The sequence below is a fragment of the Neomonachus schauinslandi genome, chromosome 9 (genome assembly GCF_002201575.2).
Source record: "Neomonachus schauinslandi chromosome 9, ASM220157v2, whole genome shotgun sequence".
NCBI classification, from domain to species: Eukaryota; Metazoa; Chordata; class Mammalia; order Carnivora; family Phocidae; genus Neomonachus; species Neomonachus schauinslandi.
Genome location: NC_058411.1, coordinates 46,184,959 through 46,205,454, shown reverse-complemented (window position 1 = coordinate 46,205,454; position 20,496 = coordinate 46,184,959). Strand labels below are relative to the sequence as shown.

Below are 20,496 nucleotides of genomic sequence, written 5' to 3'. Positions count from 1 at the left end.
CAGAGCCCACTGTGACTGAGACCATGACAAACGGGGGGCAGGGAGCACAGCTGCCACTGGAGCTTCGAGAGTCCCATCAGCAGGGGCGGCCTTATCCCTCCTGTGGCCTCCAGAATAACTCGGGCTGCAGAGAGAAGCTGTACCGTAAGAGGATCTGAAGAGCGTATTCATTTTTAAACCTTCTTGTGTCCTATCCCTCTGCATCACAAATCCCGGGAGAATTGAGCTAATGAACCCATTATCTGTTCATAAGCCTCGGGCATATATAAATTATACTCCCAGGCTTTCTCTGTTTCTTTGTTAGCATTTCATTCAAGGACAGAAAGTAAAGAGAAATCAAAGGAAGCTGGGAAGGGATCTGGGGACAGGGACAGAGAGGGGCATGGAGACCGTGACACTCAGATGTATGAGACAGCAATATAGTCACACTGATGTCGAGCAAAGATGAATAAAAGGAAGCTTGTCCTTAGAGCACAAGTTGAGAGAGCATGTCCAAAAGTAAAGGACAGCAGGTTTCAGTAAATCTATTTATTCACCACTCTATTAGGGCTCGTTGGGTGTCTAATAATAGAAGCCTAGCCCAAGTTTGCTTAAGCAGGAAGAAGGGATTGATTATAAAAGATACAGTGTGTCTCAGATTCCAAGAGCAGAAATGTAGCTGGGTAAGCAGTAGAAATAAGAGCTGGAAGACCATCAGGACCAGGAGAGCTCTGTTATACGCCCCTGCCTCTCTCTGTGTGTCTGCCTCTTTTCCCGGGAAGAATAGATTTCTCAGCTGCCTGCTCCATGTGGCAGACATGGTGGCTGCTCACAGCTCCATGTCACTTCCAGCTCCATGAAGAAAGAGATAGAGTCAGTTCCTTTTAGTCTCAAGTGCATATTGCTAGAATGGCATCTCTGTTCTAGCAAGAGTGAACCATCTGCAGTTCATGCAGTTCAATCAACGGACATTAGAATCAAACCGCATTGCACAAACATTGCTCCTAGGAATTAACCCACCCCTATGAATGGAAAGGGTTGGATAGTTAAGGAGTGAGAATCATTGTAAGCTGGAAAGATGCCCTTTGACAGAGGGCATCGTTAGCATCATGAAGAATAATGTAGATGGAAGAACAAAAGAAAGCCAAGGCCAGGTGCGTGGGTGAAATGATTGCTTCTTAACTAATTGGATGCTCCATAAATTGATCCCCATAAAAATGTCAAATTTATTTCTCATTTCTCCCAAATATTCCTAATAGACATGTCCAGCTTGCTCCCCTTATTATCCTAAGAATATGCTATGAAAATTCCACCTGTCTGGTTACTCTGGGTCCCTCAGTGAGAATGCCCGTCCCCTCATTCTTTTCCTATCTACTACAGACTGAATGTTTTTCTCCCCCAAACCTCCCCAAAAAATTCATTTGTTGAAATCCTAACCCCCAATATAATGGTATTTGGAGGTGGGGCCTTTGGAAGATGATTAGATCAGGAGGGTGAGCCCTCATGAATAGGATTAGTGCCCCTATAAAAGAGACCCCAGGGAGATCCCTCATCCCGGCCACCATGTGAGGTAATAGTGAGAAGACATCTGTGAACCAGGAAGTGACCCCACCAGACACTGAATTTGCCAGCACCTTGATTTTAGACTTTCCAGTCTCCGTAACTGTCAGAAATAAATTTCTGTTGTTTATTATATAGCCAGTCTACAATATTTTGTTACAGAAGCCTGAACCAACTAAGACCCTGTCCAAACCTTACTCCCTCATTAGGGGTCAGCTCCAGTCCCCATTTGTCCATGAATCTCTTGCCATTCTGACCATATTTACTAATTGGTTTCATTTTCATCAAATAAATTTTTCCAATTAGAGTACACAGTCCTCAAAGTCAAAGACCATGTCATTTACTTCTCTGTATCCTTCAGAGTGCTGGGGTACAGGCATTCAAGAAATTTTTTTTTAGTGGATAGCTTACCATTTTCAGCTTAGATCATAATCTCAGGGTCCTGGGACCAAGCCCCGTGTTGGGCTCTGCACTCAGCAGCGAGTCTGCTTGAGGATTCTCTTTCCCTCTCTCTCCCTGGAAAAATAAATAAATCTTTAAAAAAAAAAACCATGATCATAGGAGAAAATTCATTGAAATACAAAAATGAAGAGAGGACAGGTAAATAGTTTCATGTCTTACGTTTGGTTATAAGTAGCCAGCATTTATTGTATACCTTATTTTTATAACAGTTCAACATAAAAACAGACTGATTTTCATAACTGAAAAATACATATAAATTATTAAACAAACACAAGTGTTTCTAATGACTGAATCATCTTTCTGATGATTGACTCATAAAAGATTGGAATTGAACTTCACAGAAAATGGTGCTGAGAAATGGACCAGTTAGACATCATCCTTGGTAGTAGAGAGGGGACATATATCCTAGGTTTGGGACTTTTGAAGTATTTTTCCAGAATTAGAAATGAAAGTTTTAGTACCTCTTCCCCAAAATGCTTGCATTTGAGGGGCGCCTGGGTGGCTCAGTCAGTTGAGCGTCTGACTCTTGGATTCAGCTCAGGTCATGATCTCATGGGTGGTGAGATGGAGCCCTGCATCCAGCCCCATGCTCAGTGGGAAGTCTGCACGAGGATCCTCTTCCTCTGTTCCTCCCGCCACTTGCACTCGCTCTCTCTCAAATAAATAAATAAACAAATAAATAAATCTTTTTCCCCGAAATGCTTGCATTTGATTAGGGAGAATGAGATACTATCCTCCTCATAGGCCAGATGAGATTATTTTTAGGGATGATGAAATCAGTATGGTATGTCAAAGGACATAAAGAGGAAAGGGTCGGATTCAGGGATGGCCAGTCCTAATTCATTCAATTTGCTGAAAATGAAACAAAAAAATATAAAATTGAATTCACACATACATTAGTAACTAAGCTTGACACTTCATTTCTATGAGAGTTGATATAACTTTAAAAAATTCCATAGTTATTTATTAAGCACCATGTATGTCCTTAGCTTTATGCACTGTGTCTAGGAGCTATAGCAGTAGTACTGTTAAACCTTGATAATTTGAAATCCCTAGGAAATGAATTCTTCTGAATAGCCCAGTTTTCAGGCCAGATGAATTCTCCCTTCCTAAAAATGTAACTACTTTGGATGGCACTTTGAATGTCTTTCTTTTTTTATTAAATAGAGTAAATATAAGGTACTTTTTTGATGATTCTTTTGAAGTTATTAATTTCAAAAATATTATTCTATTTCCTTTTTTAGAAAAATCCTATTGATGTACCATTAGCTTAATACCAACTTGGAGGAGAGGGGAGGGGAAGACTACTTAGAAGATTCACTCGTTATTTTATAAATAAAAAATAGTCAATATTTATCCATACAATTTTACTTCCTCTAGTATCACAATCAAAGTTTGATCCTGGGTGCTCTTCACACCCAGGAAAGATCCTTTAGACTCCATTTTGGCCACCAGCAATGATGCAGGCACCATGATGTTGTGAGACATCGTGGCGATTTGCTGCCTTTCATTGCCGACGTTAGTAATCTTGCTGTCCATAGCACCTCTCATATTCTCAGTATGTCTCCAAGGCATGTCGAAGAATCCTAAGGTTTTTTTCTGCACTCCCGAACTAGTGTTTAAGCTGGATGTTTTCATTTTTTCTTACTTGAATTACATATTAGTGATCCAAAGAAAAATGAAGACTTTAAAATAGCCAGTTGCTTTTGACCTGAGCAAAAGACCTTTCTAGACAAATGTCAGACCAGTCTCTCCTAGTTTGGAAATTCTATCTCTTCCCAGAGGCTTGGCAGTTTCTTTTGCCTTCAGGTATATTGCCAAGCCAATGACAGACAATGAACTTCCCATTTCAAGCCTCCATCCCAGCACAGTCTTTGAGGTCTTTTTAAGCAACAAATTAAAGTTAAGTCAACCCTGGGTGGTGCTTTTAATGCAGGCAACTCAACTGAAGGACTTGACTGAATGACTGATGCTCTTAACACACATGTGACTTCCCACACATATAGGCAGTGACCACCCGTCAGTGCTTATTTCTTTGCCTGATGGCTTGCAAGAATTTTGCGACATCAATTTTAAAATGTGTCTTCATTTCAGAATGTAATGAAGACAGAACTATATCCTTACATACTGTTTAAAATCTTAGGTCTGATTTTTATCCTGACAACTGCTTCTCAGAGCTGTCAGAATGTCTGCCTAGAGTAGGTTCCTATTTTTTCAGAGCCTAAAATCATAGTTTGGCGGCCTTTTTGGGACTCTCTAGAGTCACCATTTCTTTACTTCCAGGTTCTCAGCCCCTGTCTAGTTTGGAGAGGTTACTGGATAGCTGGGTTTCAGCAGTGGTCAGTCTGAGGAGATCCACACTCTTGTCAAATGTAATTCCTTCACATGTGCATCAGATCTCATCTCCCTAATCCAAGGTCACACTCCACCACCTGTCCATCCTGAATCATCAGTTTGGGTTCTCTATGTCATCATTTCCATCATTGTACAAACGTAGTGTTATTTCTCCATCTTATAAAATTTTATTTTTTTTCTCTGAATCGCCCACTTACTCTTCCAGCAACTGCCTCATTTGTTTGCTCTGCTTTTCAGAACTTCTTGAAAAAGTTGTCTATATTCACTATCTCTAATGTCTCTTTTCCCTTTCTTTTGAAAAATTATTTTTACTCTGGAAATAATCTCAAAGGTACAACAGGGTTGCAAATGCAGTACAAAGAATTTTCTTTTCCCCTGAACCATTTGAAAATAAGTTGTCAACGGTTGCCCCATCACCACCAAATACTTTAGTGTGTGTTTCCTATAAGTGAAAACATTCTTCTACATAATCATAATGCAGTCATCAGAATTAGGAGGTTAACACTGATACGTTACTATTTTCTAATCTTCAGACCCCATTTAAGTATTGCAAATCACCCTAGTAATATCCCTTTGAGCGAAAGGACCCAGTTCAGAATCATGTGTTGCATTTAGTTGTCCTGTCCATAGAGTTCCTTGACTTTCATGGCCTTGACACCTTTGAAGGTTATGGGCCATTCATTTTGTAGAATACCTCTCAAGTTGGGTTTGTCAGATATTTCCTTATGATTAAATTCAGGTAACAAAACGGGAACATTAATATAGAATTGATGGGGATATTTGTCTCATTACATTTTATCAGTAGCATATGATTTCAAATTGTCATTTACTGGTGATGTTAACTTTGATTACTTAATTAAGGTGTTATCTTCCAGTTTTTTCATGTAAAGTTCTTCTTTTGTCTTTTGTTATTAATAAATACTTGGATCTTGGGAGATGGACCTTGAGACTATATTCACTATCCCACTCCTCATCAAACGTTCTATTTTTTTAATTATATTGATATAGACTCATGGCTTCCTCTTTTATTTGGGGGTTTATAATTTGCTACTTTCATCATTTATTTTGATGCTTTAATTGGCACAGACTAAAAAGCTAGCTATCATGTCCTTCTGACATGACTCCATCTTTCTTTGAGTGCGTCCTTAGTGCTTGGCACAAAAAGATGGTGTAGGGTCCTCTTATTATTTCCCTGCCACAACACTGGAATCACCCTTTTCCCTAAGAGCAATAGTTCCTTTGAGAATGGTATTTAGAAATGAAAACCTGGATGCTAGTTGTTCTCATTGCTGAAGTGTTTGAAGTGTTGCTGCTCCAAGGTCCTCTCAGTGGATAGAGTTAAAGAATACTATAGATGTCTATTTATTTCTTTATCTTTGTATCTGTGTATATGTAACCATGAGTTCACACGAACACCACCAGGTCCTGTCCTACACCACAGAGTATATTCTAGCTTTCTACTTCCCATATTTGTAACTCCCTTCACTGACAATGAGGATCCTAGCTCCCCTGGTCCTTATTTGGCCAACTCTCCTGTAGGGAACCAAGGTCCCATTCCATGACCTTTCTTCCCGACATGGATGCATTCACATCCCACTCGGGCTCCTACACTCCTCACCAGCCTATCCTCTGTACAGATGCTCTCCTCACCTTGCTCAAGCTCTGACCTCCCACTGTGGGCCCCTGACCTGGTGTGGAGCCCACTTTGCTTAGTCTCACCCAATCCCTTTAAGACTGAATTGTTCATGAAGAAGAAGGAGGAGGAGGCCCCATTTGCTTGTAAACCCATTCCAGTGAGGTTTTCACCCCCACCATTCTCTTGAACCTTCTCTCACCAAGGTTGCTAATGACTGCAGATGGCTAAATCTAATAGTCAATTCTCCATTTCATTATACTTGACCTACTGGCAGCATTTATCATGGTTGATGATTCCTTATGCCTTGAAGCATTTTCTTCAGCATTTGGCTCTCAACAGGCCCCACTCTCACAGGTAACTATGTCTAAATTTCCTTTTCTGGCTCCTCTTAGGCTCCCCAGCTTCTTACATTGAAACGTTCCAGGGTTCAGTACTTGTCCCTCTCTTTTCTATCTAAATACACTCTCTTGATGATCTTGTTCATTCCCAAGGCTTTACGTACCTTCTATATGGCCTTGATTCCCAAATTTATAGCTCTAGTCTACATCTCTCTCAAACTCCAGCATTGTATATCTCACTAACAGACATTTTAATTTCAAACTTAAACTATATTCCTGGTCTCACCCCCAAAACTTCTCCCTGCAGCTTTCACCAACTGAAATGAGAACAGTTCTATTTGTTCAGTCCAAAAACTTTAAGAGATAGCCTTAATAGTTCTTTTGTATTCATACTCTTTCTCCAGTCCATCATAAAATCCTGGTGATTCTACATTCAAATACTGTTTATCCAGAATTATACCATTTTACACTGCATCTGAACCACTGCCACCTCGCTCTTGGATTACGACAGTAGCTCTGGGGCAGTCCCTACTTCGACCCTTGACTCCCACAAAGTACTTGCTGTTTTCCACACAGCAGTCAGAGTGCTCCTTTACAGTGCAAGTCAGTGCCTCCCCTTCATTCTGTAAGTTTTCACCCAAAGATTAATTGCCTTCTCAACTAAGCCTAACTACTGCAATCTGTTCCCCAACCACCCCCCCCCCCAGCCCCCCACACACATTCTTAATCCCTTTTACCCTGCTCTACTTTTCATTTCCTTATAAAACTTACTACCCTCTGGGGCACCCGGGTGGCTCGGTTGGTTAAGTATCTTGAATTCAGCTCAGGTCATGATCTCAGGGTTGTGAGACAGAGCCCCGTGTTGGGCTCTGCAGGGAGTGTGGAGCCTGCTTGAGATTCTCTCCCTCTCCCTCTGCCTCTCCTGCCCCTTTTCTAAATAAATAAATTAGTTAATTGATTAATTAAATAAAACTTACTACCTTCTAACATTCTCTATAACTATTATGCTTTCTTTTCTGTTCTCCCCATTTTCCCATTCAAATAGTGTATTGGCAATTTGATGATGCTGTACATTGTTCGATTCATGTTTCTTCATTTGGGGTTTGTTTTTTTCATCAACCATTAAGTCTTTTTCAGCCACTATGTCTTCAGATATTGTTTCTTCCTTCTTCTGCACCCACAACCTTTCTCCTGTCCTTCGGAGACCCCAATTATATCTATATTCAGGTCCTTAGGTTATCTTCTAGCCTGGTGTTCTGTTCATATTTTTTCAGTCTACTTTTTCTCTGTACTTCCTTTTGGAGAGTTCCTATTGTCTTCAAGTTCACTCATCTCTTCTTCTGCAGTGTCTAAATCTGCTGCTAATTCCATCCAGCGTATTATTTATCTCCAGAGATTTGATTTGGGTCTTTTAAATATCTTCCATGTCTCTTTTTATCATGTTTTGCTTTCCTCTACCTTCTTGATTTTATGGACAGTATTTACAATAGCTGTCTTAACAACATCATTATCAATTTTATATCTGTGTCAATTCTGGGTCTTCCTCTTTGTATTTTTTTTCCTTATATGGGAGAGATTTTGTTTTCCCACTTAATTATATGCTTGAATTTTTTATTGGATTCTAGATATTGTGGCATACTGGAATTTTTTGTATTCCTTTTAGTATTTGGGGGTTTTGTGCTATAGTGCAATTAAGTTACTTGGAAACATTCTGATCTATTCAAGGCTTACTACTGAACGTTGGCAGGTGGGTCCATAATAGCCTTTAACCTGGGCCAATTTGGCACCACTCCCACAGCAATACCCTTTATAGGACTCTACTCAACCCCCCAATGTTATGAGATCTTTCTCCTCTGCCAGTAGAAAGGCACAAACTACCCCAGCCCTGTGTGATCACCAGGGATTGTTCCACTTGATCCTTTCTGAATATTTTTGCACAGCCTCAAGCAGTTTTCTCCCACATATGTGCTGATCAGTGTTCAGCTAAAGACTCAAAAGGAATCCTCTGGAGGCCTCCAGAGCTCACATTTTCTCTCTCCCTCTTTCTGTGTCTGTGTAGCTCTTTCTTCTCTGTTATTCTCTCCGCAACTCAAGGAGATTCCTTAACTCTGTTTTGATGGCCCCTCCCTGTGCCATGGCCTAAAAACCCTTTTTACACAGTCAGCTGGGACAAGGCTTATGTTATCTCCCTTCTCTCACTGATCACTGTCCTGTGCTGCCTGTTGCCTAACATTTATAAACTAATTGTTCCTATGTTTTTTCCAGTTTAATTAGTGTGTGTTTTATCATCATAGTCTGAATTAGAAGTCTAGAAAATTACATAAGTTCTGCAAGGACAGAAATCTTTGTGTATTTTCTTCCTTTATTATTCCAAGTATCCAGACCTATGCCTGGCTTATTAGGTACTCAGTAAGTATTAGTTGAATAGAATATTCATTGAATAGGATTATGTTTGAGAACTCCTTCAGCAATTATCTGAGTGTCTACCATGTATCTGGTATTAATCATACAATGGTAGATAAAGAAGACATGGTTTCTGCTTTCCTAGAGTATAGTGCCTAAAGTGAAAGAAAAATATGAAACAGCAAATAAACAATGGCTGTCATTATAAATTGTGAGAAGTGTTCTTCTATAAAGGAAGAGAATGGGATGAAAGAACATAATGAGGGAAGTTATTATTGGAGGAAGTGGTCATTAAAGACTCTGCAAAGAGGCATTATTTCAACTGATTCCTAAAGGAAGAGGAGCCAGGCTGTTGAGAAAATGGGGAAAAGAATGTTCCGGGGAATTGTATATGTGAAGCTCTGAGGCAAAAAAGAACTTGGAGCTTCCATAACATTAGCTGAGGTGTGTGGGGGGAGGGAAGAATGCCACACATGAAATTGGAAATATGGGCAGGCCCAAAGCATGCAGGACCCACAGGCTGTTTTAAGATGTTTTGGTTCTCTGCAATGTACAATGGGAAACTATTAGAGTGGTATGAGCCAATTTATATTTTTAAATTAACTTTCTAGCTGCAGTGTGGAAAATACTACTCTTGGCACAGTAGTGAAAGCCGGGAATTCATTTACAGTTGAGATTCTTAAACTTTTTTCTGCCCTAGACCTGTTTGGCAGCCTACTGAAGCATATGGTCTCCTTCTCAGAGTAATGTTTTCAAATTACAAAGGAAACTAATCATACTGAAATACAGTTTATCAGAATAGTTTTTAGAGAAACATTTGTGATAGTTATGTATGTACCCCTTTATTAACTGATAATATAAGATATAATAGTGGGTCTATAATTATAAAGTGGATGAACATAATTGAAATGTTGAGATGTTTGCAAAAACTTCTAATGTGATGAGAAATATCCGATTTCTATGGCTAACCAAGTCAATGGACTACTAATGCTACTGTTGTGTGTTGTCTACATATGGGAATGTAATGGACAGAAATGCTAAATCTCCATTTGAGGTTAGTGAAGATAGAGATGTAATTTTTATCATCAACATTCACAGACCAGACCACCCCCTGAATTCTATCTGTTGACCCTGTGTTAGTCCATTTGAGCTGCTAAAATAGAATACCATACTGGGTGGCTTATAAACAACAGACATTTTTTCTCACAGTTCTGGAGACTGGGAAATCCAACATCAAGGCACTGGCAGATTCCATGTGTAATGGGAGCCCACTTCCTGGTTAATAGATGGCTGATTCGCACTATGTTCTCACGTGGCAGAAAGGGGTGAGGGAGCTCTGGGATCTCTTGTATAGCCCTAATCCCATTCATGAGAACTCCAAATCCATCACATTGGGAATTAAGTTTTAACATGTAAATTTTGGAGGGCACAAACATTCAGTTTATAGCAGACCCCTTGGAAAACCCAAATTAATCACTTTTTATTTAAGAGGTTATTTCTGTAAACATGGACAAAGAAGAAGGGGCTTAAACATGGGTAGTCACAACAGCAGTGACAATAAGGAGACAAATTTGAGATATTTTTGGAGTAATAAGCAATAGGACCGAAAAGAGAGAGATTGCCTAGGGTTATTGGGGAAATATTAATGGAAGTAGGCCTTAGGATATATAATATAAAGGACACTGTGTGCAGAACATTAGCAGGGATAGTCAGAAAGAGACTTGCCAGGCAGACTATTGCTGTGACTCATTTAAGACAGGGGACAAGGATGACACGATGGGTTAGAAAGGAAGCATATTCATAGGATTAAGTCAGGAACACTAGGACTCACTACTCAGCCACTCATGAGCTGTGAGACCTAGGCAAACACCTTCCTAATGAAGCCTCAAATTCACATATTTAAGATGAGGACAATAATATCCTGTGACCCATAACATTGTTGTAAGGATTAAATAAGATACTGTATGTAAAGTGGTTAGCACAATTCTGACATATAGCAAGGGCAGATAAATATTAATAGTTATTCTCATTACTGCTAGGATTCTGACCATGTGTTGGATTATCACCCACAGGGAACTGCAATCTAGTTAAGGAAACAAGATAAAACTCAGAAAATAATTTGAGAAAGAAACCATTCGGAATCAAGTGTTCAAATATAAGATATAAGCAACTCTTAAGCTATTAATTTTGCCCAATATAGCACTTTCTGTATCATAAAAAGATTTTGAAAATTTCTTCCACACACAGGCCTACCTTGTTTTATTGTGCTTTGCTTTACTGCACTTCTCAGATACTGCGGTTTCTACACACTGAAGGGTTTTTGGCAACCCTGCATTGAGCAAGTCTATTTGTGTCATTTTGCCAGTAGCATTTGCTCCCTTCATATCGCTGTGTCACATTTGGGTAATTCTTGTAATATTTTAAACTCTTTCATGATCTGTCTTGGTGATCTGTGACTAGTGATTATGACTTGCTGAAAGCTCAGATGATGATTAGCATTTTTTAACAATGCAGTATTTTTGAATTAAAGAACGTACATTGTTTTCTTAGGCATAATGGATTTACACACTTAATAGACCGCGGTATAGTGTAAACATAACTTTTATATGCCATAGGGAACCAAAAAATTCATCTGACTCGTTTTATTGTGGTATTCACTTTATTCCAGTAGTCTGGAACTGAACCTGCAATATTTCTAACATATGCCTGTGTTTGTGTGTGAACATTGCAGAAGAGTAGGGGTGGTGCTGGATCTCTTCTTAACAAGTGAGTTTTAGATATTACTGTTGCCTGGTCTTTGCTGCTTACTGCTGAGCTCCTGTTTGCAGTAATAATGACTATGGCTCAAGCAAGTAAAAGACACACACACACACACACACAAAAAGTAATTGAGATTCAGTCTGAGAGTCTGTCCTTTGCTTTCATTTAGAGGAGCTAAGACAAGAACAGGCTGTTTCCTTTCATTCCATCATAGTAGCATTTCATAAAGATGTGCAAAGAATTTCAATTTCAACCTTTGGAACCAGCCCTGTATTTGAGTAGCTCATATGTAGATATCTGTGGCTTGATGGCAAAGCCTCAAGGGTTCAGTTCTTTTTCTGCCAAGTGCTTTGCTATATGACATTGAACAATTCAAGCCATCTGCTGAGCCTTAATTTTTCACCTATGAAAGGAATTTAACACTTCTTACCTCAGGATTATTGTGTAGAGCAAAAGAGAAAACCCAATGTCTGAAACATAATAGGAGCATAATAAAAATATTTTTTATAAGCAATGCAATGTCAATTAAAGAGCAATGCTTTAAGCCAAAAACTGTAACAAGAGACAAAGGTCCTCATATAATGATAAAGGGGTCAATTAATCAAGAGGATATAACCATCATAAATAGATATACACCCAAAACAAGAACACCTAAACATATTAACCAAATATTAGCAGACCTGGGATGCCTGGGTGGCTCAGTCGGTTAAGCGGCTGCCTTCGGCTCAGGTCATGATCCCAGGGTCCTGGGATAAAGTCCTGCATCGGGCTCCTTGCTCGGCGGGGAGCCTGCTTCTCCCTCCACCTGCAGCTCCCCCTGCTTGTGCTCGCTCTCTTTCTGACAAATAAATAAATAAAATCATTTTTTAAAAAAGCAAATTATTACCAGACCTGATGAGAGAAATAGACAATAATAAAATAATATAGCAAATTTAATAGCCCACTTTTAAAAATGGATAGATCATCCAGACAGAAAATTCATAAGGAAATGTTGGACTTGAACTATACTTCAGACCAAATGGATCTAAAAGACATATACAGAACATTCCATCCAACAGCAGCAGAATATACATTCTTCTCAAGTGTACATGTTATATTCCCCAGGACAGGACAAATAATAGGCCACAAAATAAGTCTTAGCTAATTTAAGAAGATTGAAATTGTACCGGGCGCCTGGGTGGCTCAGTTGGTTAAGCGACTGCCTTCGGCTCAGGTCATGATCCTGGAGTCCCGGGATCGAGTCCCACATCTGGCTCCCTGCTCAGCAGGGAGTCTGCTTCTCCCTTTGACCCTCCTCCCTCTCATGCTCTCTGTCTCTCATTCTCTCTCTCGCAAATAAATAAAATCTTAAAAAAAAAAATTAAAAAAAGAAATTGTACCAAGAATCTTTTCCAGCCACAGTGGTATGAAACTACAAATCAGTAATAAGAGGAAAACTGGATAATTCACACACGTGTGGAAATTATACAGCACACCCCTGAACAGCAAACCAATGGATCAAAGAAGAAATTAGAAGGTAGATAAATATCTGAAAACAAAAAAGTGGAAACACAACATCCCTAAACTTATGAGATGCAGCAAAAGCAGTTCCAAGAGGGAAGTTTCCTTTCACCTACATTTAAAAAAAGAAGAAAGATCCTAAATAACCTAACTTTAAACCTTAAGAACTAAAAAAAGAACAAATTAAGCCTTAAGTTAGCAGAAGGAAGGAAATAAAGATAAGAGCAGAAATAAATGAAATAGAGACCAGAAAAATAATAGAAAAGATCAATGAAACCTAGAGCTGGTTTTTGAAAAGATAAACAAAACTGACAAATCCTTAGCTAGGCTAAGAAAAAAAAGAGCGAAGACTGAAATAAAAGCAGAAATGAAAGAGGAGGGGCGGCTGGTGGCTCAGTCGTTAAGCATCTGTCTTCGGCTCAGGTCATGATCCCAGGGTCCTGGGATTGAGCCTCACATCAGGCTCCCTGCTCCGCAGGAAGCCTGCTTCTCCCTCTCCCACTCCCCCTGCTTGTGTTCCCTCTCTCACTGTATCTCTCTGTGTCAAATAAAAAAAAAAAAAAAGAATGAAACGGGATCCACATCTTACACCACCCACAAAAATTAACTCAAAATGGATCAAAGGCTTCAATATGAGACCTGAAGCTGTAAAACTCCTAGAAGAACACATAGGGGGTGAACTCCTTGACATTGGTCTTGGCCATGATTTCTTGAATATGACAGCAAACATACATGCAACAAAAGCAAAAATAAGGGGTCTGCATGAGACTAAAAGGTTCTGCACAGCAAAAGACAACAAAATGAAAAGGCAACCTATGGAAAAGGAGAAAATATTTGCAAACCATATATATGGTAAGGAGTTAATATCCAAAATATATAAAGAACTCATGCAAGAAAAAAAATCTGATTAAAAAATGGGCAGAGTAACTGAGTTGACATGTTTCCAAAGAAGACATATAACTGGCCAACAGGTATGTGAAAAGATGTTCAAAATACTAATTAGCGAATGCAAATCAAAAGCACGAGATAGCACTTCACACCCGTTAGAATGGCTATTATCAGAAAGACAAGTGATAACAAGTGTTGGTGAAGATGCGGAGAAAAGGGAACCCTATGTGCTGTTGGTGGGAATGTATAATGGTGCAACCACTATGGAAAACACTATGGAGGGTCCTCAAAAAGTTAAAAGTAGAACTACCCTATGATCCAGCCATCCCAGTTCTGGATATATAGCCAAGGGAAATAAAATCAGAATTTCACAGAGTTATCTGCACCCCCATATTCATTGCAGCATTATTCACAATAGTCAAGATATGGAAACAACCTAAGTGTTCATCTGTAGATGAATGGATAAAGAAGATGTGTTGGGGCACCTGGGTGGCTCAGTTGGTTAAGCGACTGCCTTCAGCTCAGGTCATGATCCTGGAGTCCCAGGATCGAGTCCCGCATCGGGCTCCCTGCTCGGCAGGGAGTCTGCTTCTCCCTCTGACCTTCCTCCCTCTCATGCTCTCTGTCTCTCATTCTCTCTGTCTCAAATAAATAAATAAAATCTTTAAAAAAAAAATAAAAAAAAAAAAAGAAGATGTGTTATATACATACAACGGAATATTATTCAGCCATGAAAAAAGGAAATCTGGCCATTTGTGATAATATGATGGACTTTGAGGGCACTATGCTAAGTGAGATAAGTCAGACAGAGAAAGACAAATACTGTGTGATATCATGTGAAACCTAAAAAATCTGACTCACAGAAACAGTAGAATGGTGGTTACTGGGGGCTGGATGGTGAGGAAATGGGGAGAGGTTGGTCAAAGGCTATAAACTTCCAGTTATAAGATGAATAAATTCTGGGGATGGAATCCACAGCACGATTACTACAGTTAACAATACTGTATTATATACTTGCAAGTTGCTAAAAGAGTAGATCTTAAATGCTCTCACCATACACATAAAGAAAAAGGTAATTATGTGAGGTGTTAATTAACCTACTGTAGGTATCATTTCACAATATAGTAGTGTATCAAATCATTGCAATATACACCTTAAAGTTACACACTGTTATCTATCAATTATATCTCAATAAAGCTGGAAAAAAGGTAAATAAAAGATTATTTTAAATGCAAAAAGAAAGTGAGGCTGACTGACTTTTACACAACTATACTGCCATTGGACAGTGTCCCCTAAACCTACCTGGAACCTTAGAATGTGATCTTATTTGGAAGTAGGATATTTGTAGATGTAATCAAGTTGAGATGAGCTCATAGTGGATTAGGGTGGGCCCTAATCCAATGATAGGTAGGTAGGAGATTTGGGCACAGACAAAGAAGAGAATGTCATGGACAGAGACACACAGGACAGAAGGCTATGTAAAGATATGGGCAGAGATTGGTGTGATACATTTACAAGCCAAGGGACACCAAGGATTGCTGGAAACCACCAGGCTAAGAAGCATGGAACAGATTCTCCTTGGGCCTCCAGTGGAAACCAACCCTGCTGATACCTTGATTTTGAACTTGCAGTCTCTAGCACCAACTGTCAGAGAATAAATTTCTGTTGTTTTAAGTCACCCAGTTTGTGGCAATTTGTTAAGGCAGAAGAAGAAACTAACACACTAATACCTATACCTCTTTATATCAGTCAGAGTAGACTGGATTTTGTTGCAGTAACAAAAGGTCCTCTCCTCCCATTCTTAGGGGCTTACAACAACAAAGTTATACTTCTTATTCCCACCACATGTCCTCTGCAGATCAGCTGCCATTCCACACCATGTCACTTTGAGCAGGGACCCTGGCAGATGCAGCAGCCTCTACCCAGAATATTGCCTCTGTCTGGCCTGTGATGAAAGGATCAGAGTCCGAAAATTCAAAGACTTAGGGGGTTAGAAGAGGAAAGCATTAAACCATAAAATTGAAAGGTCTTTAAGTAACAAAGCTCTAATCAACTCAATCATAAGGCAAGGAACAAATCAAGGGTGTGGCCACTGTGCCTTTTGTTAAAACCTCTGAATCAATTAAGGTGGTTCTCAGTAAATTATTTCAGTTGGACAAATTGGCAGAGAGAAAGAGCATGGCAAATGATGTATTGGTTCTTGACGCTTCTGCCCCAAAGTGACCCACATCACTTCTCTCACATCTCATTGGCGGAGCAAGTCTGATGTCATTGTGTGGGTATGTGTAATCCACTACCTGTAGGGTGGGGCAGTGAATTTTTTTTTAGCAATGATATCATCCATCCCAATCTTACAGAGGATTATCCTTTCAGTAGTCACTTTGAAAGGCTACCCTGGTAGTACAGTGATGTTAAAAACTCTTGGAGTGATCTCCAGAGCAAGTATATTATGTCATGTAAGAAAGTGACTCTTAACTTTATGGTTACTGAGCCCAAATTGACATTCCTCAGGTGGATCATCCACCTAGCCCCCAGATGTGGTTGTAATTGACCTTTAGTTTATTTTCCCAAATTAAGTCCACCCTCAAGTAGTGAAAATTTGCCATTCTGAAGGCTGGTTGAAGGAAGGTATTCCAGACCATTCCCAAGAAGCTACAGGAATGTGAGAAGTAACTGCATCATTGAAATCACTGACCAGCCTCGCAGTGGGACTCCCTAAAGGATACAGTACCAGATTGAAGTAATATATATTTCAGACGTACAATAAATTATATATAATGATATATAAAAACTGAGTCTGAGTGGCTCAGTTGGTTAAGCGTCTGCCTTCGGCTCAGGTCGTGATCCAGGGGTCCTGGGATGGAGGCACGCCAGGGGCTCCCTGCTCAGCAGGGAGTCTGCTTCTCCCTCTGCCTTTGCCCTCCCCGCCCCCCCCCCCGCTCCCGCGCGCTCTCTCTCTCAAATAAATAAATACAATTTTTAAATACATACATACATAAAAATACATAAATAAAAATAAAAAGGAAATCAACATGGCTTCACGCATCCTGTGTGGAAAACCTACTATGTGCCAGGCACTAAGCTATTTCCGTGGATTATCTCATTTAACCCTTGCAGCCAGGGCTGGGACTAGGGTGAGGCGAGTAAGGAGGCACACAATTCAAGGCGACCCCCCATTGTCAGGGCTGTACAAACGCAGGGTTGATTATCACATGACCCTAACAGTACCCCATTCCGTTTGTGCCCTAAGAGCCTCACTCACCCCTCCCTAGTCCTGGACCTGGGACCTGCTGGAGACAGCCCCATGAGATCGAGATCACCAACGCCCTTCTTTGCAGATAAGAAAACGGAGGTCCTAAGGAGGTTGAGCGCCCCTCTCACTTCCCCCGCGAGCTGGTGACGCCCGCAGAGCACCGAGAGGAGCCCACGTCCTGGGGCTGGACCCGGAAGTCCGCCCTGGCTGCTTGCGCATGCGTCGATGCTTCCGCAAATGCTGCTGCTGCTTTTTTTTTTTTTTTAAAGATTTTATTTATTTATTTGAGAGAGAGAGAATGAGAGAGAGCACATGAGAGGGGGGAGGGTCAGAGGGAGAAGCAGACTCCCCGCCGAGCAGGGAGCCCGATGCGGGACTCGATGCGGGACTCGATCCCGGGACTCCAGGATCATGACCTGAGCCGAAGGCAGCCGCTTAACCAACTGAGCCACCCAGGCGCCCCGCAAATGCTTCTTCTTAAGGGCGGCTTGTTTTTGTCCTCTTCTTCAGGTATCCAAGGCTGCCGCAGACTTGATGGCCTACTGCGAGGCGCATGCCAAGGAAGACCCCCTGCTGACCCCCGTCCCGGCTTCAGAAAACCCATTTAGGGAGAAGAAGTTTTTCTGCGCCATCCTTTAAGTCTTCACGAGGAGCCTGAAGAGCCTCAGGGCTCCTGGGACACTGATGTCGAGTTTTTAGCAAAGTGGGCGCCTTTCTAGTCCACAGCATTTAAAAAGAGGGAGGAGAACCATCCTGGAAACTCCAGGCTATGCATGTTTAAAGAACCGGTCCCCTTGATGAGAATGAAAGCCAAACCACATCCCGAGTTAAGAGATCTGATAGCTGCAGAACTGCCTGGAGGAGGGGAATATGTAAAGATAAAATCCGCCTCATTTCTTTTCTGCTATTCCTCCCCAAACCTTATGTTTCTGCTTCATATTTAAAAAATAAAAATAAAAATAAAAACAGACAGCTGTACTGAACTAAGATATGTATGACCTTCTTGGAATGAATATTGCCTTTAGAATACCCTTTGATAAGCTGAATTGTCCAGTGTAGCCGCAGTTTGGTTTAATGGCATTGATGTTTAGTCTTTGTGCCTTTTTTCTTTTTTCCTTCTCCCCTGCCTCTCCTTCCACCCTTCCCATTAGAGTAGTACAGAGAGAAGACTGGACTTGTCTGTAAGACTGAACTCCCAAGGATGAGCACCCAAATGTTTAGGGAGCTGTTCCCGGTGGTTTGTCCTCATGGTGATAACAAAAAATGCCGGTTGTCTGTGTTCTCTTATCACAGTTCCTAACATTTGTACATGATAGCTTTGATTCTGCAAGTAAAAGTAAATCATGTGTTGTGACTGGTGCTTTCATATATTTGTGACAATTTTTGAGTAATACTGCATGAAAATGTCCCTATGTTACATCCATTCAGAAGGTTTGTTGTTTTACTCAAGTTTGGAACAGGAACGAGAGAGAAAAGAAGCTGGAGAAGAAAAAACTCAGTGTCTTGAAAACTGAGATTACTTCAGAGCCTTAGCCATGCCTAAAATACCTCTGAGTTCACAGTAGCGTAAACGCCTCTTCAACGTATTTTCCAGAATCCAAAGCATTTTGGTTGTATCCAGGATCCAGGGCAGCACAGGAACCACCAAGCAGGAGAGGGAAGGAAGGATTCACCATCAATGGGAAGGCGTTTTTGTCATAGAGTAAGAGCCAATTTCATCTTTCCCTGCATCATGGAAATTCTAGATTGAAAGAACACTTTCTGTTTCTTCAAGTATCAGGAGAAATAAACCAAGGGCTCCAGAGAAGACCCATTCTCAGAATCCTAGCTGTTCACCTGCTAGGGAGAAGGGGGCAGGTGTGCCAGCACCACGAGAAAGGGTTCTGGCTCTCTTTTGCCACTGGGATTGTCTTCGCTTTTCACTCACCAAATTTTGCAATAGAACCTTTTCTGGTTTTGTTCTCCATCTTGTTTGTTAGAGTCTCTCAGTCTTTATTTACAACTTCCTTGCAGCTAGAGCGCTCTCTTCCTAAGAGATGATACTGAAAGTGATTTTTCATTACAGCTCTAGCCTTCATCAGTAATGGCAGGTCCTAGAAACCTGCATCACTTTTTTCCAGGCAAAAGAGGACTGGTCTTACAGCTTGCTGTTTACTTTGAAATTGCAAAAGACCATTTCCAAATTAATTCTATTCTCTTTCCGTTCTCTTCCTTCTGTTAAAAAAAAAAAATGGAGAGGAAGGAAAGGAGAAGATATAAAAGCTTAATATGGCAAGGACAGATTTTGAAAGAGTTAATAAATATTTTCCTTAGCTCCTTTTATGGGCATGATGACAAAAGAATAAATACATCCAAATAAAGCTCACACCTGGGGTAGGGGCAAGGGAATGCTAAGATATTTGCAAAATGTACAAATCTACTTCTATAACCAGATGCTTCTGTTCAAACCTTGGGATGTTGTTACAGTCAGCGAGACACTAATGAAGATTTAGTGGGAAGACCCCGGCAGAGTATTTATTAAACTACATACAGTATTGTACCTTTAGCTTAGTAATACTGTGGAATCAGCTAAAACCGTATCACGTTTTTAAAATTAGCCAAAGCATGAATTGAATATGTGGTCACATAAAAACAACTGTGAATGAAGCACCTTTTGATGGTGATTAAGGTGTCATTGTAAGACCCCAAGGATTTTCATAATCCACACCCATTTATTTTTCTTAGAGGAATGCTTTATATTTTTATGTAAATCTAGATCTTTGGAGCAATTAAAATGGAATTAAAACTTGAAGGAAGCACTATAATACGGCTCTGATAGTTAAAAGTTACGGAAGTTCCAAACTTGTGACCTTGTTTACAAAAGAGAAAAAGCAGAAAATGTACAGCCCATCTGAAATTAAGTTTAAGGAAAATGTTTCGGCTTTTTAATAACTTCATGTCCTGTAGTATGGTATTATAATACCAGAGTCTTTATATGAGTTTTTGCTTATCGATATTTTTACTTGTTAAGGGGGAAAGAAATCTTTTGATGACTTATACCTCTAAAGAGCTTTAATTCTGTTAGAAATTCAACGATCATTTCCACCAGCATAACTTTATCTTAAGGAATAACTAATAGGAAAATTTAATTATTCAAGGCCCTAATTTCTGTATATAATGTATTGGATAGTAATGAAAATCTGTCATGCAGTTAGTTTAAACTCTAACAATAACCCTCAGTATTAATTCTGATTCATTCATTCATTCATTCTCTTTCTTTCTTTCTTTCTTTCTTTCTTTCTTTCTCTTTCTCTTTCTTTCTCTTTCTCTTTCTTTCTTTCTTTCTTTCTTTCTTTCTTTCTTTCTTTCTTTCTTTCTTTCTT

At 40.0% G+C, this 20,496-nt stretch overlaps 1 protein-coding gene across 1 annotated transcript in view; it reads left to right on the top strand.

The window, feature by feature from the left end:
* Positions 1-18,615, top strand: part of GNG2 (G protein subunit gamma 2) — a 118,868-nt gene extending 100,253 nt beyond the window's left edge. The window contains exon 4 of the mRNA XM_021701433.1: positions 17,645-18,615. Within this exon, the coding sequence (XP_021557108.1) occupies positions 17,645-17,773 (129 nt within the window). The 3' untranslated portion in view covers positions 17,774-18,615. The remainder of the gene's footprint in view (positions 1-17,644) is intronic.
* Positions 18,616-20,496: the final 1,881 nt, after the last annotated feature.